This window comes from Meles meles, chromosome 21 (assembly GCF_922984935.1).
Source record: "Meles meles chromosome 21, mMelMel3.1 paternal haplotype, whole genome shotgun sequence".
Classification (NCBI taxonomy): domain Eukaryota; kingdom Metazoa; phylum Chordata; class Mammalia; order Carnivora; family Mustelidae; genus Meles; species Meles meles.
In genome coordinates this window covers 43,197,387-43,220,784 of record NC_060086.1, presented here as the reverse complement: position 1 = coordinate 43,220,784, position 23,398 = coordinate 43,197,387, and the positions used below count along the sequence as shown (strand labels likewise).

At 65.9% G+C, this 23,398-nt stretch overlaps 4 protein-coding genes across 7 annotated transcripts in view; 1 reads left to right on the top strand and 3 right to left on the bottom strand.

Moving 5' to 3' along the window:
* CACNA1H (calcium voltage-gated channel subunit alpha1 H) overlaps positions 1–4,139 on the top strand; it is a 57,090-nt gene extending 52,951 nt beyond the window's left edge. For all 4 annotated transcript variants that reach the window (XM_045993377.1, XM_045993376.1, XM_045993374.1 and 1 more), the window contains one exon: positions 52–4,139. In XM_045993377.1, coding sequence (XP_045849333.1) covers positions 52–1,059 — 1,008 coding nt within the window. In that variant the 3' untranslated portion in view covers positions 1,060–4,139. The remainder of the gene's footprint in view (positions 1–51) is intronic.
* A 1,838-nt stretch (positions 4,140–5,977) lies between these two features.
* On the bottom strand, positions 5,978–7,626 carry LOC123933932 (tryptase-like). The gene is made up of 6 exons (XM_045993705.1): positions 7,618–7,626; positions 7,344–7,404; positions 7,020–7,191; positions 6,658–6,923; positions 6,360–6,523; positions 5,978–6,288 (listed from the first exon to the last, which is right to left on the bottom strand). Exons 2-6 carry the CDS (start codon positions 7,402–7,404, stop codon positions 6,124–6,126), a joined length of 828 nt encoding a protein of 275 aa, XP_045849661.1. The 5' UTR covers positions 7,618–7,626; the 3' UTR covers positions 5,978–6,123.
* A 3,258-nt stretch (positions 7,627–10,884) lies between these two features.
* LOC123933633 (serine protease 33-like) lies at positions 10,885–15,595 on the bottom strand. Its single transcript, XM_045992971.1, has 6 exons — positions 15,400–15,595; positions 14,467–14,626; positions 13,933–14,076; positions 12,387–12,661; positions 11,923–12,068; positions 10,885–11,079 (listed from the first exon to the last, which is right to left on the bottom strand). Exons 1-6 carry the CDS (start codon positions 15,593–15,595, stop codon positions 10,885–10,887), a joined length of 1,116 nt encoding a protein of 371 aa, XP_045848927.1.
* A 3,097-nt stretch (positions 15,596–18,692) lies between these two features.
* LOC123933975 (serine protease 29-like) lies at positions 18,693–20,213 on the bottom strand. Its single transcript, XM_045993789.1, has 5 exons — positions 20,156–20,213; positions 19,814–19,994; positions 19,396–19,661; positions 19,039–19,205; positions 18,693–18,950 (listed from the first exon to the last, which is right to left on the bottom strand). Exons 1-5 carry the CDS (start codon positions 20,211–20,213, stop codon positions 18,786–18,788), a joined length of 837 nt encoding a protein of 278 aa, XP_045849745.1. The 3' UTR covers positions 18,693–18,785.
* Positions 20,214–23,398: the final 3,185 nt, after the last annotated feature.

Below are 23,398 nucleotides of genomic sequence, written 5' to 3'. Positions count from 1 at the left end.
GGGGTCCTGCCTGGCCCCTCTCCGCATCCGATCCCGCGTCCTTCTTTGCAGGAGGCCATGCACTCGGACTCGCAGGAAGGACACGTTGACAGCCCCAGGGATGGTGGCCCAGGCTGGGGGGAGCCTGGCAGGAAGACCCCTCTGAGGCAGGCGTCCCTGGGGCCCTCCCTACGGTCCCCACCCCGGTCCCCACGGCCCGGCAGTATCCGCACCCGCAAACACACATTCGGACAGCGCTGCGTCTCCAGCAGGCCACCGGCCCCGGGAGGGGAGGAGGCCGAGACCCCAGATCCCACCGACGAGGAGGTCAGCCACATCATCAGCTCCGCCCGGAGCCCCACAGCCTCGCCCGCGGCCCGCGGAGGGGGCGGCAGAGACCCAGACCCGTGCAGGCTCTACCGCGTGGACGCCCAGGGCTTCCTGGAACAACCGGGCCAGGCGGATGAGCAGAGGCGGGCCTCCGGGGAGCAGGGGGACGGGGACGGGCCCCCGGAGGCCCGGGAGGTGAAGGCTCGGGCGCCAGAGGCCGAGCCAGCCTTGGGGGCACGCAGGAAGAAGAAGATGAGCCCCCCCTGCATCTCCGTGGACCCGCCCGTGGAGGACGAGGGCACGGCACGGCCCCCCCCAGCCGAGGGCAGCAGCACCACTCTGCGGCGGCGAACCCCATCCTGTGAGGTCGTGCCACACAAGGACTCCCTGGAGCCCGTGGAGGGGGCGGGGGTGGACCCCGGAGCCAAGGGGGAGCGGCGGGCCCAGGCCGCCTGCCGCGCAGAACACCTGACCGTCCCCAACTTTGCCTTCGAGCCGCTGGACGCAGGGGGCCCTGGCGGTGGCCCGTTTTTGGACGGTGGCCACAATGTGGCCCCAGAACCCAGGGCTTCCTTCTCAGGGGCCACGGTGCCTCCTGAACCCCACAAAACAGAGCCTCCTGTGTCCTCCAGCGACCCCCCAGAGAAGGAATGGGGGTCGCACCTCCAAGTCCTCCAGAGCCCCCCAAAGAAAGCAGGGTCCCCCCCAGCCACCCCCAGCCCCGGGGACGGTGTAGACAGGCCCGTGTAGCTCAGAGCATGGTGTCACCCAGGTCTGAGCAGCGGGGCCGGTGTGCAGCCGGCGGGGCTTGCGTGGTCCCCAGCGCGGGCCCGGCGGCAGCGGAGAGGCCCGTGAGGCCGTCGCCCGGGGAGGGAGGCCGAGGCCGACGCCGGGTCTGGGTGGAGCAGAGCACGGGGTGGGGCTGCCCTGCAGCCTGCCGACTCCAACTGGTGGGTTTTTCCAAGCTCGCCACCATGGTCTGAGGCCGTGCCCGCGCCTGGTCGGGGGCCCCGACAGCTGCCGTGTCCCTGCGACAGAGATTAGGAAACAACCGGAAGGAGGCGGCCCCGTCCTCACACCCACTCAGTCTTCTAGGGAACACGTGCTTGGGGCCACCTGTGCCCTCCTGGGCGGCTGCTTGGTCCCCGGGGCCGCCACAGCCACGCGCACTGCACTTGGTCTGAGTTCTCACCTGTCTGTCCACTGCTCGTCACCGTCTCTGACGCCCCACGGTTCTGCCTTCGGGTGTTCCAGAAGCGCCCACGTCGTGCGGCGGTGGGGTCCCTGCACGGCCCCACCTGGGCCCGGGCTGAGGTGTCCACTGACCCCCTGCATCTCGTGGCCCTTTCATAAATTCAGGTTAAACGTTGCAATAATATGATACGGGACATTTGGCTTCTTAGGGGACCGAAGCGGGGGTGGGAGACAAAGCCGAGTGGAATAAATACTAACTTATTTAAGAAATGTACTGGATCACCTCCGGCGGGACCCCCACTCGTCGCCTTGCCGAGAGCAGGGCTGGGGGCTGCGGGGCTGTGGCCGGCTGTGCCACCAGCCACGGCCCCGAGAGGCTCAGCCTGTCCCCTCGGGGGCTGAGGGAGTAGTCAGGCTCCCCATAGGAGCCAAGTTCACAGGTTACCACTCACGTGCTGGGGAGAGTTCGGGGCAAGTTTTTGCCAGGCTCCAGGCATGGATGGGTGCTAGGGGCTGGGGGGGGGGTCCTTGGGGGGAGCTGCTGAGGCTCTGCAGGGCGCCGGCTCAGCTCCCTCCCTCCAGGCTCTGGCGCTGACCTTCACGGGCCTGGTGCCCTACTGGCCTTTCAGGGCCCAGAGCTCGTGGGAGGCATGAGAGTTGCCACGGATGGCCCAGACAGGGTGGGACTTGGGATCCCTGCGGCGATGGCTGTGACCGTGCTGGCTGGCGGCTGAGCCAGGTGCAGACTAGCTCCAGGGTGGGCTCCAGGCCCTTCCGCAGGAACCCGGCTGTGGCCCACCGCAGCCACCTCTGGGGGGGGCTGGGGGGCAGGGGGGGCGGGGGGCCCCACCTGGCAGAGGCCAGAGTCCTGTGCTCTGACCCCAATGGGCAGGACAGACACCAAGCCTCCAGGGACTCACTCTCGTCTCAGCCCCAGGTTCCCTGGGGCCAGGGTGTCCAGCTGAGGGGCTCCAGCTACGCAGTTGCTGGGAAAGTGACCCCAGCCGGAGGCCCACAGAATTGGCAGAACCCCTGCCCTCCCCCAGCCACTCACAGGGTCCCCCATCAGGTACAGCCAGCTGGGCAGGGGTTCACAGTGCCCCAGGTTCCCGATGGCTGGGCCTGAAGGGTCAGAGGGCAACTGAGCCCTGCATGCCTCGGCCCAGGGCGGGGGGTAGAGGGAGCGCCGTACACCCATGGTGCGGGGGAGGGACCGAGGAGGGGCCAAGGGGCAGACCCCTCTTGCTCCTGCGCACCCCGAAGCCGTGGGCTTTTGTCTGCCCTTCATCTGGCGATGAGTGGCCGGCTCAGGGACACAGACCGCAGCAGGACCAGGTCAGACCCCAGGTGCCCTGTGTGCAAACCGTGGCTTTCTCCTCAGCCAGCCGGGGGTGGGGATTGGTGCCCCCCACCTCCAGGAAGCCGTCCCCAGAGTCCCTGTCCCCACACCCGCCCCGGGCTCCCGTGATCTCCGCCACACATCAGATGGGCACAGCGCCCAGCTGCCTGGCTCAGGGCGGGCCCTTCCTAACGGTCCTCCGTGTGGCCAGGGCCCTCCTGACTGAACCGCTGAGCGGCTTGGGAGGGGCCGGACTTGCCTGCACCTGCCCCCACCCCCTGCTCAGCTGCAGGTCACAGTCCAGGTGGGAGGGTCCCTCTGAGACCCTGTAGGTCAGCGGCCCCCTCTTACAAGCGGGGGAACTAAGGCCCGGGAGCTTTCCTGTCGATTTCCCGGGGTGTGGGTTCTCGGGGCACACGCTTGTCTCCCTCTGGTGGGGAGCTGAGGCTCAGGTGTATTCAGCGTTTGTCCTGATGACGGACCACAGTAGCTCACGTCTGTGTGCGGGGCGCATGCTGAGCCTGATGGCCCCCCACCTGGGGAGTGCACCTCGGGAGGGGGCACCTGCCCCTGCCAGCCTGGTTGGGGTGGTAGCAGTTAGGCCGAGGCCACCCTTCCTGGAGCCCAGGGGGCCTGACGACACCCAGTGTGGGGGAGCAGGGCAGGTCTGGAGGAGCCCAGCCCAGGACCCCTGAGCCCCTGGTGTCATTCCCCGGTCCCCACAGGCAGCACTTCAGGGCCCTCGCTGTCCTGGCTCAGTTCGCTTCCCTAGTGCAGACCCTTCTCCCCACTGGCACCCCTCACTCGGCTCCTGGGGGCCGTCCTGTCCCGAGGTACTCTCCTCCCCTGGCCCCGGGGATGCTTTCCCAGCCCAGCGGGGTCTGGTGGTGGTGGGAGGGTCGACCCCCTCGGGCTCAGCCCGCCCTGCACGGGTGGCCTGACCTCCCCAGTAAAAGGTCTCACCCGCCCCTGCTTGATGGGCTGCGCTCCTTGGCTCCCTGGACCAGAGAGGGGAAGCCGGGGGTCCGAGGCCCCCTCCCCACTCCCCGGGTCGGGGCCCTCACCCCCATCTCAAGGAATCCAGGGCCTTCTGGGTCCATCCCTTCTGGATCTCATCCCTTGGTCTCTCCCCCCACAACCTGATCTTAAGAAAGTTTAAGTGTGGGAGTCCCTGGGGGGTGCGGTCGGGCCCCTGAGTGGGTTTCGGTTCAGGTTGGGATCTCAGGGTCATGGATGGAGGTCGGTGCTTGGGGGGACAGGCTGCCTGGGAGCCTCTCGCTCTGCCCGTCCCTGCTCGTTCTCTCTCCCTCTCTCTCGCTCTCTCTGCAATAAATCATTTTTTAAGAAGGGTTGAGTGTACGTATATGAGGCCGGCAATCGAGGGAGGGGACCCCGAAGAGGTGAGATGGCGGGGGAGGGGTGAGCTCTCCGGGTTCTTCCTTCCACAGGTCTTGGAGTGGACACGGGACCGCGGTGCTAGGTCCGGGCTCACAAGGGAAGGCGGGCAGAGGGTCTGCCACGGCGGCTCCAGCAGAGCCGGGGCGCTGAAGACCAGGCCCCCTGCCTTCCTGTGACCAGAGGTCACACCTGCCTTCCTGTGACCCGGTGTGGCTCTTGGCGCCCTCCCCGCTCTGTTTGCCGGCAGCCCCGTCCCCCGTGCTCCTGGGTCCCCCGCCCCGGGCAGCTGCAGAAGCAGCGGGCAGGGCTAGGGAGGGAAGCCGGTGGACAGCTGCAGTCACAGAGGTCATTTCTAGAGACTCCAAGATTAAATGTGCATCTTTGCATCCGACGACTGGAAGGAGAGAGGTGAACGTTGGCTCTAGAAAGTTCTTTCTGGCCTGAAGAGCCCAGAAAACTCCCGACAACAAGCGTTCGATTCGGCGCCCCATGTGTGTAGGCGCGCAACCGCGTCTGCACAGAAAAGCCGGCCCGAGAGAACGCACACGCCCGAAGGCGACGTTACCCCCCACTCTAGAGGACCCGAAAATGAATGAGTTCCTCAATCGGCGGAGCACAGGAACAGTTTGCACCAGCAACCGGCCCTTTCCGGCGGGCCTGGCGGGCGGCAGGGGTCCGCATCCTGGCTCCCGGAGCCCAGGCCACAGGGCAAGGGGCCCTGTAACCCCGAGTGTGAAGCAGCCCAACCTCGAACACGCGCCTCGTGTGGGCGTCAGCGGCGACCGGGCCACGGCCAGGGTCATCCTGGAGCACCCCCAGGCCGGGCGCCTGTGTGCAGGGGACAGGGCTCCGGAAGGGTCCCCGGGTTGTGGTGCTGCCGCGGGCGGGTGGACAGCCGCCCACCCCCCCACCCAGGGCGAGTCCTCCTCCTGCTGAAAGGACGGCTCTCATCCAAACTCCCGGAAACACCAACTAGAAACTGAACGAGACCACCCCCCAGTCCCGCAGGGAGGGCGGCAGGGTGGGGAGGAACGGGCACACTCCCCTCCCCTGCGGGGGGCGAGGGGGGCAGCGTGCCAGGGCCCGTGACCCCGTCTAGAGAGGGGAGGACGACGGACGACGTGCAGGCCCCAGACCTCAGCAGCCCCCCACCCGCACACGCCACCGTCCCCGGGGGGTGCGCACAGCAACGGCCACGTGGTCCCGAGACCCCCCGGGGCGGACAGCACCCTGCAGCAGCCCGGACGGCCGCCCGGGACAGGAGGGGGCGCAGCCGTGAGACGTGAAGTGTGCGGGGAAAGCGAGGCTCCGGTGGACCGCACGCCCGGAGACACTCAGCAAAGGTGAGCACGAGGCCAAGCGCCCCCTTCCACGTGATGCCCGGTGTCAGCGGGGCGGATGACAGTGTGCGGGGGTCGGGGACAGAGCACAGGGGCGGTGCCCGCTCTCAACCCCCTCGCAGTGCCTGGGTGTCCCCACAAACATCTTCTCGGGGTCCACCTTGCTCTCCCCATTCGGAATGGGCGACGTCATTCCCCGAGAGACGAAACCGTGAGCTGAGAATGGGCCCTCGTGCGAGGGGCTGGGCAGGGGGCGTCTCGCAGCAGCCTCCACCCCCGCGCTCAGGCCGCATGCAGACAGCAACGATGCCCGGCTGGGCCCTGGACGCCCTCCCTCTCCGGCAGCGACCCGCGCGACTCAAGCCGCGGCAACAACCGACAACCGTGTCTGCTTCCGTCTACTTTAATGAGGGTTTGCGCCCACCAGGGGCTCCCCAGCAGGGCACGGGGAAGGTGGGCAGAAGGACGCCGCCTGGGCAATGGTGTGGGACAGCAGCAGGCTGGCTTCTGCGCCCGTTCAGGTGGCAGCTCAGGGGCCTGGACTCAGGGCTCTTTGGGGACATACTGGTGGATCCAATCCAGGTAGTAGGTGACCCGGGTGTAGATGCCGGGCCGGTTGGGCTGCCCGCAGCCCTCGCCCCAGCTGACCACGCCCGCCTGCAGCCAGGTGCCCCTCACCTTGCAGACCAGTGGCCCTCCGGAGTCGCCCTGGGGAGGGGACGGGTCAGTGGAGCCTCGCGAGGCAGGGGCTTGGGGGCTGGGGAGGACGTGAGGCCCACCTGGCAGGAGTCCCTCTTGCGGCTCCCCGCGCACAGCATGTCCTCGCGGACGATCTGCGTGTTGTCCCCAGTGTTGAGGCCAAGGTGATACTGTGCGTCACAAATGCCATTTTCCACGATGGGCACCTTCACCTGCTTCAGGGGGAACGGCGGCGGGAGCGGCGCTGGCGGGCGAGGAAGCGCGCAACGTCAGGGCAGAGGCACGGTCGCCTGAGCCCCCCGTGGGGGTCCCAAAGGATGCATCAGGGCCACGACCCGCCCCTGCTCGCCCCAGCCGTCCCGCTGCCCCAACGCTCACTTCCACTTGCCACGTCCCCCCAGCCTGTCACCCAGCACGGCGTCCCCGTGGGGAAGGTCTCCGAGGCCGGGGGCAGGGTGGCCAGCTGCCCGCTGTGGGAGATGTTGACCGGGTCCTCGAGCTCCAGCAGCCCGATGTCCGCCCCGTTCTGGGTGACGTAGAAGGAGGGGTGCACGATGACCCGGCCGACGGGCAGCAGCGTGTCCCCGTAGTAGAGGTGCTGCTCCCTCATCTGGACCCTGACTTCCTCAGGGTTCATGACGTGCCTGGGGAGAGCGGGCGGCCCCCCCGCGGCCTGAGCAGGCTGCTCCAGGGAGCTCCGGGCAGCCCCGGCGCCCCCCGCAGGCCCCGGGCTCACTCACGGTCCCAGGCAGTGCGCCGCGGTGAGCACCCACTGCGGGTGGATGAGGGAGCCCCCGCAGACATGCCTCCAGTAACCGTAGTGACGTCTCAGGCTCACCTGCCAGGGCCACCTGGTCCCAGGGGCCTCCTTCCCCCCGACGATGCCCACTCGCTCCAGCGCCCGGCCTGAAGCTGGGGTCAGAAGCGCCTTTAGCACAGGACACGGCCTGGCCCCTGGGCCCTTCCCTGTCCCACGCGACCCTTCTCTGCACCACCCACCCGGTCACGGGTGGGCACGCGCAGTGAGGGCGCAGGGCCAGGGCAGGCCGATGGTCAGAACTCACCAGGGCACAAGCGGACCAGGCTCCCCAGGAGGGCCAGCGCCAGCGGCAGGAGACTCGGCATCTGAAAGGAGCCATGTGGGGCGGGGGGGCAGAGGGGCTTGAACGGGGTCTGCAGGGTATGGTGTGCGGATGGCATGACGCCCGCCCCACCTCCGGAATCGGGGGGGGGGTCGGTCAAGTCCCAGGGGGCTGGGTCTCGGTGCTTTGGATCTGGGGCTCGTCTGCTCTGCTCCGCAACGACACCCAGATGTTGGGGTCTCGGGTGGGGGCTTACCTTGGCCGACCACGGCTGCCGTGAACTCAGCCCACTCTCCCCTGCCCATTTATCCTTCCTGGCTGGGGTGTGGTCAGAGGAGGGGCCTTGCATCCTCCAATCCGGGGGGGAAGGGAGTGGATGACTCAGAGGAAGGCCCTCCTATGGCAGGCATGTGTCCCCCCCACCCAGATGCCCATGTGGGTGTCCCCAGGCCCCAAGGGTGGGCATAGAGCCAAGCAGAGGAAGAGTCTCTCTCTCTCACACACACACCCCTGCCTAGGGCCATGGTTGGCTTCCTAGGCTCTGGATGACTAGGATGCCTACCAGTCCCCACGCAGACCCTGGGCCCCCACCCCGTCTGTCCGCCCACCCACCTCCTCCCTCTTCCCTGAGCCTACTGGTCACCGGGTCCTCCAGCCCCCCTCCCCACCCCACGGCCCCTGAACCCCCTGCAGCCCCCACGCTGCCATCGGGGAGGCCCCCTTTCCGTTCGAGAGTTGTGTGCGTCTCATTTCTGGGGCAGCTGGGAGCTCCCCCGGTCGGTCAGTGGCTTGTCGCCTCCAGCTCGGCCCTCCGTTGTCACATGGAGCTCCAGGCCTCTTTTCAGCATTTGGAGATTTTCAACTACAGGAACACTTTATGCTTTGGTTTTCACGGTTGCTAAAAACTGTTTTGTCTGCTTTTTAAAATTGGAGGTGTTTGTGTTACAGACTGCGGGTTTAATTATGATTCGTTCACGTGTACGCACAAGTTTGCCTCTAATCCTTCTAGAATTGATTTCCATGTCACGTGAGACTCTAGGACCAAGTCAGGAGCTTTCTTCGCCTTCCCACGTCCAAGTCCTCCTCAGCCCACGAGGCTCAGTGGGGACAGGGTGGGGGGAGGTGCAGAAAGACAGGATTAGGCTCCTTCAAGCCCAGAGCTGCAGACCTGAGCAGGCCCGGGGCCAGGGAGGGGAGCAGGGCAGAGGGTGGACCTACATCTGGGGGTCCCCTAGCCCCGAAAACCATACCCACACAGCGCAGCTCCTGTTCACTTATACAGCTAAGTCCAGCTCAGACCGGGAAAGGTCAAGGCCAAAGGACAGCCTGAGCCAAGTAAGCAGCTAGTGTGAGGGTGGGAGCAAGGGGGGGGGTCCTCCTGGACTGAGGTCACGGCACAGGCCACATGAGCCAGTCCACTGGGCAGCAGGGGAGCCCACCCACCCAGGAGGGCATCCGGGGGCCGGAGCAGGGAGGCATGCAGGGACAGAACACCCCTCCCTGTGCCTAAGTTTGCTCTCCTGTCAAAGGGGACTGAAAGGGCATGGTGTCAGGGACATGGAGGGGCTCCCCAGACGGTCTTCTGAGTTTTCTTCTCAACCCCGGGTCGGGTGCAGGCAAGTCTGGCCCCTCCCAGGGCCGCTCAGCAGTTCAGTCATGAGGCCCTGGCCACACGGAGGACCGTTAGGAAGGACCCACCCTGAGCCAGGCAGCTGGGCGCTGTGCCCATCTGATGTGCGGCGGAGATCACGGGAGCCCGGGGCGGGTGTGGGGACAGGGAGTCTGGGGACGGCTTCCTGGAGGTGGGGGGCACCGATCCCCACCCCCGGCTGGCTGAGGAGGAAGCCACGGTTTGCACACAGGGCACCTGGGGTCTGACCTTGTCTTGCTGCGGTCTGTGTCCCTGAGCCGGCTGCTCATCGCCAGGTGAGGGCATGCATGGGGGGGACAAAGGCCAGCGGCTTCAGGGTGCACAGAAGCAGCAGGTGGGCCTTCCCTCAGCCCCTCCTCTGTCCTGCCCCCTGTGGCACCATTCTGCTGGGGTGCGGGAGGCAGGAGGGGACAGAGGGAGAGAGGGAACCCTGTCTAAACTTGATTGTGGGGGCGGCTACTTGATTTCATGCATTTGTCTGACCCATTGATTCGGACACTTGAATTTTTTTTTGAAGATTTTGGTCAGGGCGCCTGGGTGGCTCAGTCAGTGAAGGGTCTGCCTTTGGCTCAGGTCCTGATCTCCGGGTCCTGGATGGGGCTCCCTGCTCAGCGGGAGTCTGCTCTCTCCCTCTCTCTGTCTCTCTAGCAGATGAAGTCTTTAAAATATTCATATTTAGGGGCGCCTGGGTGGCTCAGTGGGTTAAGCTACTGCCTTCGGCTCAGGTCATGATCTCAGGGTCCTGGGATCGAGCCCCGCATCGGGCTCTCTGCTCAGTGGGGAACTGCTTCCTCCTCTCTCTCTGCCTGCCTCTCTGCCTACTTGTGATCTCTGTCTGTCAAATAGATAAATAAAATCTTTAAAAAAATAAAAAATAAAATAAAATATACATATTTATTTATTTGAGAGAGAGGGAGAGCCGGTCCCCAGCCAGCAAGCCCCTCCCTTCCAGCCGCCAATGGGAGGGCGCGGACACGCAGCCCCGCAGACCAGTCGGAAGGGGCCTGCGTGCCCCCTGCGGGGCTGGGGTCCCTCTGCGGCCAGATCACCCCCCTCCGCCCCCTGTGGAGAGCCGGCGGGAGGTCAGGGTTGCGGAGAGGGGGCGGGGCTCAGCGGGGCGGGGCGGGGCGGCGTCGAGGAGGCGGGGCTGCGCGCGCTGGGGGCGGGGCTATGGAGAAGGCGGGGTCGGCGAGGAGGGAGTGGCTTCCCGCCCTGCCCGGCTGCGTCCCGGGCGCCCGGCGTCTGCGCTCCCTCGGCGGGTGTCCCGTGCCCCGGGGGAGCCCGGCGTGAAGCCGCGAACTGAAAACTCTTGCAGAGAGAGACGCCGACAGGACGGAGAAGAACGGTTGGACGAGCGGCCGCCGCGGCCTGGCGGGAGCCCCGGGCGCCTCCTGGGAGGGCCGGCCCCGCCCCCGCCGGCCCCAACGACGACCCCCCGCAGGCCCCGCCCCCGCCGGCCCCAACGGTGACCCCCCCCCCCCGCGGCCCCGCCGACGACCCCCTCCGCCTGGGGCACGTGCGGCCCTGCGGCTCTCCCACGGCTGGAAGGAAGTGACCCGAGGCGCAGGCAGCCAAGCATTTATTCCGCGCGGACGGGCGGGGGCCGCCCCGGGCCCCCCCACGCGCCCCTCGCGCTTCCGTCCTTCAACAGGTGCGAGGCCGACCGCCCGCTCCCGCCCGCTTCTCTCCGCTGGAGCCGGGACTTGGGCTCCGGGGGTCGGCTGGCCGCTCGGGGCGGGTGGGGACCGGGGGCACCGAGCAGGGCGGGCGGCGGCGTTTGAGCGCGAGGGGCAGAGCCAGCGGGACGGAAGGGAGAGCGGGCGCTGGGGAAAGGGGGAGGCGGGTGGAGGAATGCAGAGGGGAGGGGAGGGGTCAGCCCCTGCGGAAGACCCTGCGGAAGTGCCGGGGCGGGAGCAGGTGGCGCTGGATCCAGGCCCAGTAGGCAGAGACCCGGGCGTACACCCCCGGGAGTCCGGGCTCGGCGCATCCCCTGCTGAAGCTCACCACCGCTGCCTGCACCCAGCGCCTGTCCCTCCGCTGACAGACCAGGGGGCCCCCGGAGTCGCCCTGAAAAACAGGAATGACAAACAGAGGCAGTGGGACTCGGGTCTGTGCCGCAGGGGTGGGAGCTCTCGGACTGAGGCTAGCGTCAGCGAGCACTTGGGAGCGGGTGGGATGCTGGAGGCAGGGGGAGGTCCCCTTGCGGCTCCAGGTAGCAGATGCGGTCGCCCCTGGTTTCCGTCTTGGAGCTGTTCGTCCCTGCAGCCTGCGTATCAGCTCTAGCTGCCTCTTTTTTTGTTTTCAGCAGTTCAGAGAGGGCAAGCAGTTTGCTGAAGGTCGCACAGCTACTCAAAGCAGGGCTGGGATGCAGTCGCTCTGCTAGGGTTGCCGTCGTTACTCTCCCGAAGCCTGGCTGCTTCTTCCAATGCACTCTGCCTCCCTTACAGGTCACCTGGCATCTCTGGGCCCGAACCCCTGTCCCTCTCACCCCGGCCACACCTGCTCACATCCTGTGACAGCTGGAGCCCGCGCGTTCTGCTTTTTCTGTCAGGATGGCTCTGGACCCATGCTTACAAGAAATACTGTCAAGTCCGGCTCCAAGCCAGACCCTGTTCTACCTTGGGTGAGAAAAGTCCGTGGCCTCAAGAGAGCTAGCTCGAAGATGCCACCCCTGCCCCAAGTCCAGGATCCAGCCTGCTTCCCAGGGTCTCTTAGGGTTAGGGAGGTGACCAGAGCCTTTGGCTAAGCACGGAGGAGGGAGGTACATCACAGGTTCCCTGTGAAAGTGGGGCTCCGCTCCCTTACTCCTGGGGCACTTTTGGGGAAACTGAGGCCGGGGGGGGGCGTCCAGTGACTCTCCCAGAGCCTGCAGTGCATCAGGGGCAGGAATGCGGGCTGGACGGGACTGACCTCGCAGAATCCCTTTTGGCCCTGGACGCCCCCAGCGCAGAGCATGTTCTTGGCGATGGGCTCTGGGTTGTACAGCCTGCGACAGCTGTCTAGACCAACCACACGCACGTCCGCCTCCTGCAGCCTGCGGGGCTCAGGCAGGGCCACTGTGGGACACAGGGACAGCGGCTCAGGCGCTCTCAGGGGCCGCGCGGTGGTGTGACGCCGAGCCCGCAGCCAGCTTCCTGTGGACAGCCCAGAGCTGCAGCTCCGCGGCATCTGTGCCCGGGGCCCACGTTCCTGTCCTGCCAGCGGGGAGGCAGATGCGGGACCAAGGCAGGGCTGAGTGGTGCCGGATGAGGCCTGGGCCGGCCTCTACCATGAGGTGAGGCTCAGAGAACAGACTGGGGTGACTCACTCCGCCCCTGCAGTGCCTTCCCCTCGGGCCAGCTCCCCGAGCCCCCAGCCCCTGGCCCCTCACCCACCGTCCTGCTGGACGTCCCCCCAGCCGGTCACCCAGCAGAGGGAGCCTGCAGGGAAGTCAGAGCCCGGTGGAGCCAGGGCGATGGGTCTGATGGTGCTGGAGAAGGGCACGGGGCGTGCCAGCTTCACGAGAGCCACGTCACCGCCCTGGAGGGCGTTCCCGGTGAAGGAGGGGTGCCGGATGGCGCGGACCGCAGCCACGGAGATGGAGCCCCGGGGCTGGGAGTACAGCGCAGCCTCTCCCAGCTGGACCCTCAGGTCCTGCAGGCTCGCGGAGCTGGGCGGGAAGCAGAGAGGTCGTGGTGGGCTTGGAGGGCGGAGGCTGGCGGCTTGGCCTCAGCCCGCTAGCTCCGCCGGGGTGGGGCGTGGCGCCGAAGGACCCTCTGCTCTGCCCTGGCCCTCCGAGTTGGATCACAGGAGCACAGGGCCCCCCTCTGGGCCTTGTTCCCGAGAAGTCCTGTCTGGCCCGGAGAGACTCTGTGTAAAGTCCAGCTCCCGGTGACGGAGTTCAGCCTTGGGCTGTGGCGAGCCCTCCCAGCGGCAGGGCCTGTCCTGGTGGGGACAGAGCGGACACAGCCCTGCTCTTCTGGGCCAGACGGACAGCTGGGGCACAGCGCCGTGATGGCGGGTGGGGGTTCTGGGGGAGCAGGTCGGGCTGAGCCAGAGTGATGGGCAGGGAGACCACGCTCTCGGCAGGGGCTGGGGTGGTGACCCTACAGAGCAGGCAGGGGTGCAGGTGGGGGAGCTGCGTTTGGGGGCTGCAGAACTCATGGAGCGTGTCCGCAGGCCCCCTCCCCGGCATCTGGGGACAGCGGGTGGGCAGGGACCCGGGAGGGGCCGCAGGCGGCGAGTCTCCGCGGGGAGCAGGAGTTTGTGCTGAAAGTGCGGGTCCTCCAGGAGCGGCGCACTGCTCCCAGCAGGACTGCCGCTAACCCCAGTGTCCTTTTCCTTGGGGTCCACATCCCGCAACTGTCTTTTGCTTATCATACGGTCTCAAGCAAATTACTCACCTCTCTGTGCCTCAGTTTCCCATCCCGGAACCTGGGGGTAAAAGTGTCTACCTATGGAGGTTGTCCTGAGTGTGCCTGGGACTGCACTGGGGCAGGAAGCCCCCGGTAGCCATCGGTCATGATTTCCAGGACTGGACATCTCCCGAGGACATTCCAGGAACAGCCCCAGCACCAAAGGGCAAAAGGCTTATTTACCCCAAAATGACACCTGGGACCAGCCGATGGTGTTTTAATTATCGTGTCTAAGGTTAAGCTGACACCATAATTTAGCTCCGGGAGGGACCCGCCTTGATTGTGGAGTATCTTTTTATGGAATTCAGTGCTCTCAGTGCTCGATGGCTCTACGATACCTTTGTTCTGGTTTTTGTTTTCAAGTATCATGAAGGGGCATGTAGCTCTGGAACGTTCTCTACTTCCTCGCGCCCCGTGCTGGGCAGCGAGACTCACAGTCGCTGAAACGGGGAGGAATGAATCAACTCAGTGCAGCCCAGGCACACAGCGGGGCAAGGTCCAGCGATAGAAGGAGGGAATTTCTGACATTCGCTGCCGTAACGTGGCTGAGCCTTGAAGACCTTCCGCTCCGTGCGACAGGCCAGACCCCGGAGGACACGGACTATAGGATTTGGCTGCGATGAGGTCCCTGCGGTCACCAGAACCACGGAGACGGAAGTGGAGGGGGGTGCTGGGCCGGGGAGGGGAGCCTGAGAGCTTAACGGGCACAGAGCTTCAGTTTGGGAGGACAGAGGTGTTCCCAGGTGTGTGGGGGAGGTTCCTCCGCAGTGTGAACCGCGCACCGAGAAAGGGTCGAGATGATCGGTCTCAGGCTGTGCCTTTAACCGGAGTCCCCCAAATTGGAAACAAGTTCGTGACCTCCAAGTACCTTCGAATAAGTAAAGTGTGTTTTCTTTCCTAGTTTGAAGGGAGTAGCCGGCGTCTGAGGCGCCCAGCTCCCGCCGCGGGGCTCCGAGCCACCTGGGCCAGGTGCCGTTCCGCAGCCCCGATTCCCTTCCCCGCGTGCGGCCCCGTGGCATCTCACGGCCCGGGCCACCCGGTGCGGGGAGGCCGGACTCACCTGGAGACACAGTGGGCGGCGGTCAGCACCCACTGGTGGCCGATGAGGCTGCCGCCACAGACGTGGTGGCCCCGGTCACGCAGGCTGACCTGCCAGGGCCACTGCCCGGGTACTGCCGGGGCACCCCCAACGATGCGGGCCTCCGGACTGAAGCCGCTCCCTGGTGGAGAGACGGGGTCACCGGCCGGCCTCCTCTGGCAAGACAGGGCCCAGGTCCGGGGCGGAGAGCTGGGCCCTCCTCCCGCCGCCAGCGCGGACGCCGTAGCCCGCGGTCAACACTCTGATCCGCAGACAGCACGGCCCAGTGGAACTCTCCACGGCGGTGCGCCTGCTCTGCGTGCGGGCCAGTGCGGGCCAGGCCCCTGGCCACGGGAAGGAAACGTCCCCAGGACTGGGGACCGGACTTTTTCATCTGAATCGTAAGTAATGGAGACGTCAGCAGCCCCGGTGGGTGGCTGGCGGCACCGGGTTGGGGAAGGAGGCAGACCTCCTGTCTTCCTGCCCCGGACGCGTTTCCACGGCTACGATTTTGAAGCATAAATAACACAAGTCGGCAGAAAGCCCTGCCAGTGGTCCTGGCCCGGCTCAGCGGGGAGGCAGCCCAGACGCCTCAGTCTCCCAGCCCGTGCCTCGACGTCCTCCTGAGTCCCACGGGGAGGAGCTGCTCCAAGGGAAAGGACCCTGAGAGCTGACGCTTGCGGAAGGGCACACACACCCGCTGGTGCGAGCTGTGGCGCCCCAAGGACGGTCTGGATTGAGTGTCCCCCGCCCCCTGCCCCGTCTCCCGGGGAGCCAGGAAGCAAGGAGCCCAGGAGGGACCGTGGAGGGTGCGTGTGGCTGCAGGAGGCCCCGGATGGAGGGGAGCGTGGACAGGGTTCCCCCAGTGAGAGGCCCGGGTTCCAGGCAGCTGGGCGCTCTGGCCTGGGGACTCACCCCTTTCTCCCAAGACAGGGAGCACGAGGAGCACCAGCAGGAGCCACATCTGCAGGCAGAGGCAGGGGGAGGGTGTGGGGGGCCCAGCCAGCACGGGGGGCTGCGGGACCAGCCCCCCCACTGCCAAGACCGGGGGCTCCAGAGAGGACGAACCGGGTGGCCCCCAGCCGGTGGCCCTGCCCTTGTCGGGGTCCATACCTCCCCAGCCCCGGGAACGAGCCCAGGCAGATGGGGGCCGGAGAGGGGACGCCGGCCCCTCCTGCTCCCCACAGCCCCCTCCTCACCTGGACAGACATCTGCCGAGGCCCGCCAGGGACTCCAGGTTCTCCGTGAGCCTTGGTGGCACCTGACTTTGGCGTGATGTCACGCTGGCCTGGAGCGACACCCAGCCCCTCCCTCTTGGCCTCCCATCTCTTCCCTGTCCCTGGTGGTCCTGGACACATCAGGGCAGGGACGGAAGCCACTGGCTGCTGGTGTGGGGGCTGCCCTGGGGCGTCGGGGTGGGGGTCAAGCAAAGGGATCGAGGACACAGGGATCCCGGGTTCCCCAGGTGCTGGCAGCCAGCCAAGGTGATTGCTTGATTCCTGATGTTCCCCGGAGAGCTCTCCACCCCATCACCACCTGCCAGGGACAGAGGAGGAAGGTCAGCCCTCCCTGCCACGTGGGCTTTGCCATCGCTGAGACGCAGGCCGCAGGCTGGGACCCGCTCCCTGACACAGAGCTGCTCACTCCTGCCCTGGCTGTAGCTCCCATCAGGCTAGAGGCCTGTCCCCTCTGCCAGGAAGTGACCCTAGGGCCCCCTGAAGATAAGTCACCGTCCCCGACACCACCGGCCTCCTCCCTGGGAGACTCCCCACTTGTGGCCGCTGGCCGGGTCCCACTGATGGGCAATGGTGTCCCACAAGCGTGGTCACACAGCTGTCCCTCCCAGCCGGCCCCTCGGGGTCCTGATGTCAGCTCTGTCTCCTGCCCTGCATGTGGGGAAGAGGGCCTGGTCCCTTCCTGGCCCCCCGGGGCCCAGCCCCAGGCTCTGGGACGCAGCCATCCCAGCAAGGCCAGGCCACACCAGTGGTCAGGGGTCATCAGGCTTCAGGGAATGGGGTGGGATCAGAGGTGAGAAGCCCAGGCCCGAGTGACCTTCAGCGTCTGCCTAGTCCTGGTGCAGAACAAACACAGAGCGGGAAGGCGTGGAGGTTCCGGGAGCTGCCGGCCCCAGGGAGCCCTGTCCCTGTTGACTCTGGCGAGGCCGGAGACACCTGAGCGCGTCTTATCTCCGGCAGCCCCTGCCCCACGTGGCCTCTGGCTTCCCGCAAACGCTGTCCTTCCGGGAGGTGGAAGGCGGAGGGGCCAGGCCCGGGGGGGGGGGGGGGGGGGGGGGGCATGGGGCAGCCAGGGGCCGGGAGGTCTGGCTCTTCACAGAGTAGCCTGTGCTGGGCGGGCGGCCCTCCGTCTGGCTCAGGCTGTGCACTCGGCGCCCTGGCCGGGACCCTCATAAATGCAGGCACTGGCGCAGGTCTTCGCGTGTTCGAGCACGTTCTCGTGCACGAAACGTCGATCCCACTCCTGGGCCTGCGCGAGTGCACGGCTCAGTCAGTGCTTGAGTTCCCAGTGCTGCCTGCCCTTCCTGTCGAGCTCCGGCGTGTGGTGTTTTGTTTTCTAAAGATTTTATTTATTTATTTGACAGAGATCACAAGTAGGCAGAGAGGCAGGCAGAGAGAGGAGGAAGCAGGCTCCCTGCTGAGTAGAGAGCCCCATTGTGGGGCTGGATCCCAGGACCCTGAGATCATGACCTGAGCCGAAGGCAGAGGCTTTAACCCACAGAGCCCCCAGGTGCCCCCAGCTCCGGGTGTTTTTCCCCACCAAACTGGCACCTCAGTCCTCCACGGCCGCTCAGCCATGCCCTCCCCAGCCCCAGGGCCTTTGCACGGGAGCACTTTACCAGGCGGCTCAAGCTCACACTTACGTGGTTTAAAAACCCAACCAGAAAATTTCTCTCGTCTTCGTGATAAAAATCGTCATTTGTTTCCTGGTTAGAGACGTGTTATTCTTCCGAACAGAAGATGCAGATGTCTGGAACGTCACGGCCAAGAAGTAAAACCACCCCAGATCCCACCAGTCGTGCTGCCTGCCAAGGGCCCAGCCTCTCCCCTGTCGTCACGGTCACGAATGTCCTGCATTGGCCCCTCGGCCCCTCGGCATGTCCCCACGGTGGGCCGGCAGATCCCCACGACCCGAGTCCAGGAGTTCCCGGGCGCCGACCGATCTCACCACCCCAGGCTCAGACTCATCTCACAGGGGTCGGCGGACACATCCGCACGGCCCGCTCCCCCACTGAGGGGGACCTGCAGCTGCTCCCGTTTCCCCCTGGGCACACACTCGTAACTCACTTGTCCGTTCACCTGTGTGGAAAAGCTTCTAGTCCTGGGGGCTGCCTAGAGCCGTGAACGTTACAGATGCACAGGACGGGGCCCCATGGGGCTCAGACCACTGGTTCCTCAGGACCGTGGGCAAGGCTGGGGAAGGTGTGACTTGTCTCTCGTGTGGCTCCCAACACCCCGCCAAGGTGAGTCCCCAGAGACTTCGTCGTGGCCGTGGGGCCCGCTCTGGGGCAGCCCAGGAAAGCACACCCACGTTCTGGCCTCCTCTTACCCCCTGCTCCCCCGGGCCGGAGCATCAACCCTGTTGGCTCCCTGATCCCAGCTGCCAGTGGGCATGTCTTCCTGCGGAGCCCAGTGTCTGGAACTCAGAGCCAACCAGAGAGGGCACCCTGGGAGGGTCACGGAAGGCTCTCACCCAACAAGCAGGCATCTCCCGGGCTGGGGAGAGACACCCGCCTCGCATCCAGGTCACGTTTACATGGTGACTGGCTAATTCAGAGAACAGACCTTACAAGAGAACTTGGATGGACAGAGGGAGGGGCAGGTGAGTGGACCGAATCCTGGGACTCAGATCAGTACCCTTTGGAACCACCCACAGGACCAGATGGTGACCTCTAGGGCAGGACAGAGCTAGGGGCTGTGACCCCGGAGTGGGGCCGGCACTGAGAGCCTCACTGTCCCTTTCCAAGCCTGGCAGGACACGGCCCCAGGACAGCCCGCTGCACATCGGGGCTGGGGGACATACACCCTTGGAAAGCCACGTTGCCTGTGGCCAGCCCGTCCCACAGAGACTCCGACCACACTCCGGTCATTCCTCAAGCTCTTTAATCCGATAGAGACAGCAGAATGAGGCGCCCTCGCCCCAGTGGCCTCTCACCCCGCCCCCCAGCATCTCCCTGTGGACACAGAGAAGAGCAGAAGAGAAGGTGCGGCCCAGGCCGGGGCCAGGGGGCCAAGGCCGAAGCAACAGGTGCCAGGAGGCGGCGGGAGCCGCTGCCCCAGGCCGGGTCAGGGGTGGCTCTGGATCTGCCTCGTGATCCACGGCTCGTAGGTCTGGACGCGAGCATAGACCCCGGGGGCGTCGCGCCAGCCACAGCCGTAGCCCCAGCTGACCACGCCCACCAAGTACCAGACGTGCTTCACCTTGCAGACAAGGGGGCCCCCGGAGTCACCCTGCGGGAGGAGACGCAGGGCTGAGCGGTCCCCCCACCCCCACCCCCGCAGCAGGGGCGGGGCGGGGCGGGGCCGGGGTGGGACTCACGTAGCAGGAGTCCCGGCCTTCGGTGCCCGCACACAGCATGTCGTCCTGGATGATCTTCCCGAGCTGGTGGTGCTCGGAGGAGACGTTGTGGTACAGCTGGTCGCAGACGCCGTTCTCCACCACCCGCACGGCCACCTGCTGCAGGCGGTAAGGGGGGGGCAGCGGCTCTGGGGGAGAGAGGCCATGGGGGGGGCTGGCAGCGCGTCCTGCCGCTGGGCCCCATCTCCCTCCCTAGTTGGGGTTGGGGTGGGCGGGGGATGAGCCGGGGGAGGGGGGGGCCTTCCCTTTCCTTCCTGGAAGCGCCACCGCCCGCCCCCCAGGAGTTCCCGGGGATGATGCCCCCGACCCCGGACCAACCATGCATCCCGATGGAGCCCCAGCCAGTCACCCAGCACTGGTCCTCCGGAGTGACCTCCAGCGGGGCCGACGAGAGCCTGACCGGCTTGACGTTAGCAGCGCCTTCCGCAGCGTCCGACAGCTGGAGCAGGGCGATGTCCGCGCCCAGGCCGGCGGAGACGTAGTCGGGGTGGACGATGACGCGACTCACGTTCAGCAGCGCCTTGCCCCCGTACAGGTACACGTCCCCGGCGTGGATGCGGTAGGCGGAGGGGTCGGCCTCCTTGCTGGGGTCAAAAGAAGCCACAGAGGTGGGTGCCCGGGGGGAGGGTAGCCTCCGTGGGGGGCGGCCTTGGCCATTCCAGACCGAGTTCTCCCGTGAGCCCTGACTCCCCTGCCACGTCCCACCCAGAGCTGGACAGCAGCGCGGGGGACTCACCGGGAAATGCAGTGGGCGGCGGTCAGCACCCACCGCGGGTGGACGAGGGAGCCCCCGCAGATGTGCACCCAGGAGGCCCAGTGGTAGGCGTAGACTCTCAGGCTGACCTGCCATGGCCACTTCCCCTGCGGGGCGCTGTCGCCGCCGATGATGCCCACCAGCTCACCATCAGGGACGGGCGCTGAGGAAGCGACAGGGGGTGGCGCTGAGGCCCTCCCGGAGTGGCAGGAGGAGCTGGCTGAGCTGGAGAGGCTGCCCCGAGGGCCCCCCAGCAGCTGAAACTAGACGCCAGGTTCCGGGGACCTCTGGGGACGGGAGGAGTTCCATGGGGTCAGGACTCACCTGGGCTGCCAGCAACGGAGTTCCCCAAGAAGACGGTGGAAAGCACCAGCCACAGCATCTGAGGAGGGAGGGCAGGGAGGGGCCGCTGGGACTCAGGCCCGGGCTCAGGGACCGAGAGGGCCAGGAGCCTCTGCAGGCGTCTTGGAGGGGCAGCACCTTACCTTGCCAGGACTCCGCGGGCCTCTGCTCTGGGCGCCTCCTGAGCCCCTTTATCTCTTGGCCACAGGAAGTAAGCAGGCGGCTTGGTCAGCCATCCCTGGAGGGAGGACGGGGAAGAAAGGGGGGCCCAGCCTGGGCGCTTCCCCACCTACCCCCGCCCCCAAGCCCCCCCTTCCGCCACTGCAGACACATCGTCTTCCCCTGCGCTGGCCTGACCTCTCGGGGCAGGTGCAATGTCCTGTGAGGTCTGCCGGGGCCTCCCCACCGGGGGATAGTCTCCAGCCCCGAGCCCCTCCCCTGAGTGGGCCAACCAGTCTCCGGCTGCAGCCCCCGGGCCTCCACACGCCGCTCCCTCCCGGCTCACTCTCACGTGTCAGGACAGCCTGTGTGTCCCCTTCCCCGAGAGTGACTCAGGAAGGTGACGCCCGAGCCCCGTTCAGAGCCTCCTGTCCCTGAGCTCCAAGCGCGGAACAGCGCCTGTGGTCAATGGTGACGGTGGCTCGGGGCCACGGGCCTCGGGAAGATCGCTGGGGAGACGGCATGCCTCGACCCGGACTCCCCTCCAGCGGGGACAGAGGATGAAGGGCCGTGATAGGGGACCCGCGCCGAGTGGCCCAGCCCAGCCCTGTTTGTCCAGGGCACGTGGGCACAGGGCAATGAAGAGGACAGACTGAGCCCAGGGGACCCCAAGGGGCGTGCGTGCATGGAGAAGCCTGGGCCCCTAGTCTTGGAGACCCCGCGCCGAACACGGCAGCGTGTGGGCAGGCGGGGGCGAGGTCGTCCTGGAGTCACTGAGCAGGGTCTGAGCCCCGCACCCCAGCCTGCGAGGGGAGGCTCGGGGTGTTCCAAGCCCGCCCGAGACCGACAGCCCGTCAGAGAAATCTTTGCGCCCTGCGTCTGGGAAGAGAGACGAGGGCAGATGTGGGTCACTGAGGGAAAACCACTGTCTAGAGGCGTGGAAGGAGGGAGCTCGGGGGCCAGCGTCTTCCCCACCCAGAGGCCGGCCCGACGGCCAGTTCCTCACACCCTCAGGCCTCTGCCGCCACGGCGCGGGGAGTGACGCCGGGGGCACGAACGAGCAGCAGCGGCGTGGCATCACCCAGGGTGCTTTCTTTTCTTTCTTTCTCTTTCTTTTTTTTTAAAGATTTTATTTATTTATTTGACAGACAGAGATCACAAGTAGGCAGAGAGGCAGGCAGAGAGAGAGGAGGAAGCAGATTCCCTGCGGAGCAGAGAGCCCGATGCGGGGCTCGATCCCAGGACCCTGAGATCATGACCTGAGAGGAAGGCAGAGGCTTAATCCACTGAGCCACCCAGGCGCCCCCCCCCCCCCCGGGTGCTTTCTGTGCCAGTGGTGAGGATGGCGTCCCTTATCTAGAGGACAGCAACCTCAGGCCATCGCACCCTGGCCACCGGTGCTTCAGCCGTTGAGCAACGGACCCGGGGGCAGGACACCTGCTTGCCGTGATAGGGTCGGGACCAGACCCCCCGGAGAAGGCGCAGCGATAGCATCAGGGGAGGGATTGGGGGCCGCGCGGCAGGGGGCTTGCAACCGTCAGGACTGTGGCCAGGATGCCTGGTTCAGGGATGTCGTTGGGTCAGGGATGTGGCTCCGGGCTTGTTGCGAAAGCTCTTGGTTGGGCAGAAGACTGGGCAGGGGTTCTGGGCACAGAGCGGACAGTCGGGGGGTCACAGGAACCCGGAGGGAGGAGTGTCCGTCTCCACGTTTCGTCCACGGCCCCCGTGGTGACCCCGTCTTGGGCACAAACAGAAACCCAACGACAATGAACGGGGGCACCCTGGCTTCGGCAGAACTCTCTGGCAAGACCTGGAAGGCCCTCCCACGTGTTTCCGGGGAGCCCTCATGGAGTCTCCCTTCTGCGGCGGTGGGGGTCAGGTCTCTGCATCGCACAGCAGATGCCCGGTGTCCGTGGGGACGTCCCCGACGGGAAGAGGCTTTCCCGGGGCCACTTTGACGGAGCCGTTGAGATGCTCCAATTCGAAGCAGAAGTTTTGGGAAGAGCTTAAAATCCACTTTGATGTGGCTTTTAAAAACCAGAAACCATGTGTCCTCCAACATGAAAATACTCATTTTTAAATTATGAAAATAATGTAACTCGGGCTACAAAAAAAAAGAATAGAAAGCAGAAATTCTCAATAATCTCCCGCCAGCAGTAGCCGCCGTGGCTGCCCACGGTCACTCCCACTTCCAGCCGGCAAGGGGAGCCAGGCCACGACGTCGCCGCGAGCGCACGTCCCCTTCACCGCCCCCCACAGAGAAATGCGTCGCTGGTAATGGCGTGGTGTGCGGTGTGTTCGGTTGCTCGGCTCCGGGGAAACTTACAGAACCGGCTCCCCACGGACAGACGTTTGCGGGGTTTGCTGTGAAAACAATGAGGTAACACGTTGTGCGCGCACTCGTCCCACCTAATGACTCAGCGGGGCGGGGGCCAAGACGGTACTCAGGTTGGGACCGCGGGGCCATTGTGATCCGTCCGTCCCTCTCTCCACCCTCTGTCCATCCCTCCGTCCACCCATCCTCCCTCCCTCCCTCCCTCCCTCCTCCAGCCGCACATTAGACGACGTGTCCGTGTCTCCCGTCCGTTCAGGCTTCACTCACCACCAATCCACGTAATCGCAGGAAAGACGCAGCTCCCGTCCCCATTTCCCAGCCCAAGAAACAGGCTTCACCGGCTGGCAGGGTGGACGGAGGGAGGGCTGGGCTGGATTTAAAGCTGTGCTTAGGGCAGCTCAGCGGGTTAAGCCTCTGCCTTCGGCTCAGGTCATGGTCTCGGGGTCCTGGGATCGAGCCCCGCGTCGGGCTCTCTGCTCAGCGGAGAGTTTGCTTCTTTCTCTCCCTCTACGGGTCCCCCTGCTTGTGCGCTCTCTCAAAGAAATAAATACATCTTTAAAAGAAATAAAGCAATGCTTAGTAACTAAAAGAGATAAAAAGACAGTTTCTGCGTAAATTCTTTGAGTTCCACATTGGCTACGCCGACGTGAGCTTGTGTGTTCTGTATTCCGTCGCCCGGGCAGGGGGGCTTCCCTGCCGGCCCCCGCAGCACCTGGTGTCCGGAGCTGGTG

What these genes read in the sequence shown, in the direction of transcription:
- LOC123933932 (XM_045993705.1), bottom strand. Translation starts at nt 7,404, where the DNA reads ATGCCGAGTCTCCTGCCGCTGGCGCTGGCCCTCCTGGGGAGCCTGGTC. An exon ending in CCTGGTCCGCTTGTGCCCTG is followed by an intron (nt 7,192 to 7,343) that starts GTGAGTTCTGAC and finishes TTCTGACCCCAG; the next exon opens with CTTCAGGCCGGGCGCTGGAG. An exon ending in GCGGCGCACTGCCTGGGACC is followed by an intron (nt 6,924 to 7,019) that starts GTGAGTGAGCCC and finishes CGCTCTCCCCAG; the next exon opens with GCACGTCATGAACCCTGAGG.
- LOC123933633 (XM_045992971.1), bottom strand. Translation starts at nt 15,595, where the DNA reads ATGGACCCCGACAAGGGCAGGGCCACCGGCTGGGGGCCACCCGGTTCG. An exon ending in GCCGCCCACTGTGTCTCCAG is followed by an intron (nt 14,077 to 14,466) that starts GTGAGTCCGGCC and finishes TCCCCGGCCCAG; the next exon opens with CACCCCCCTCCACTTCCGTC. An exon ending in GCCAAAAGGGATTCTGCGAG is followed by an intron (nt 11,080 to 11,922) that starts GTCAGTCCCGTC and finishes CCTGTTTTTCAG; the next exon opens with GGCGACTCCGGGGGCCCCCT.
- LOC123933975 (XM_045993789.1), bottom strand. Translation starts at nt 20,213, where the DNA reads ATGCTGTGGCTGGTGCTTTCCACCGTCTTCTTGGGGAACTCCGTTGCT. An exon ending in CTCCGTTGCTGGCAGCCCAG is followed by an intron (nt 19,995 to 20,155) that starts GTGAGTCCTGAC and finishes TCGCTTCCTCAG; the next exon opens with CGCCCGTCCCTGATGGTGAG. An exon ending in AAGGCCGGGACTCCTGCTAC is followed by an intron (nt 18,951 to 19,038) that starts GTGAGTCCCACC and finishes CTCCTCCCGCAG; the next exon opens with GGTGACTCCGGGGGCCCCCT.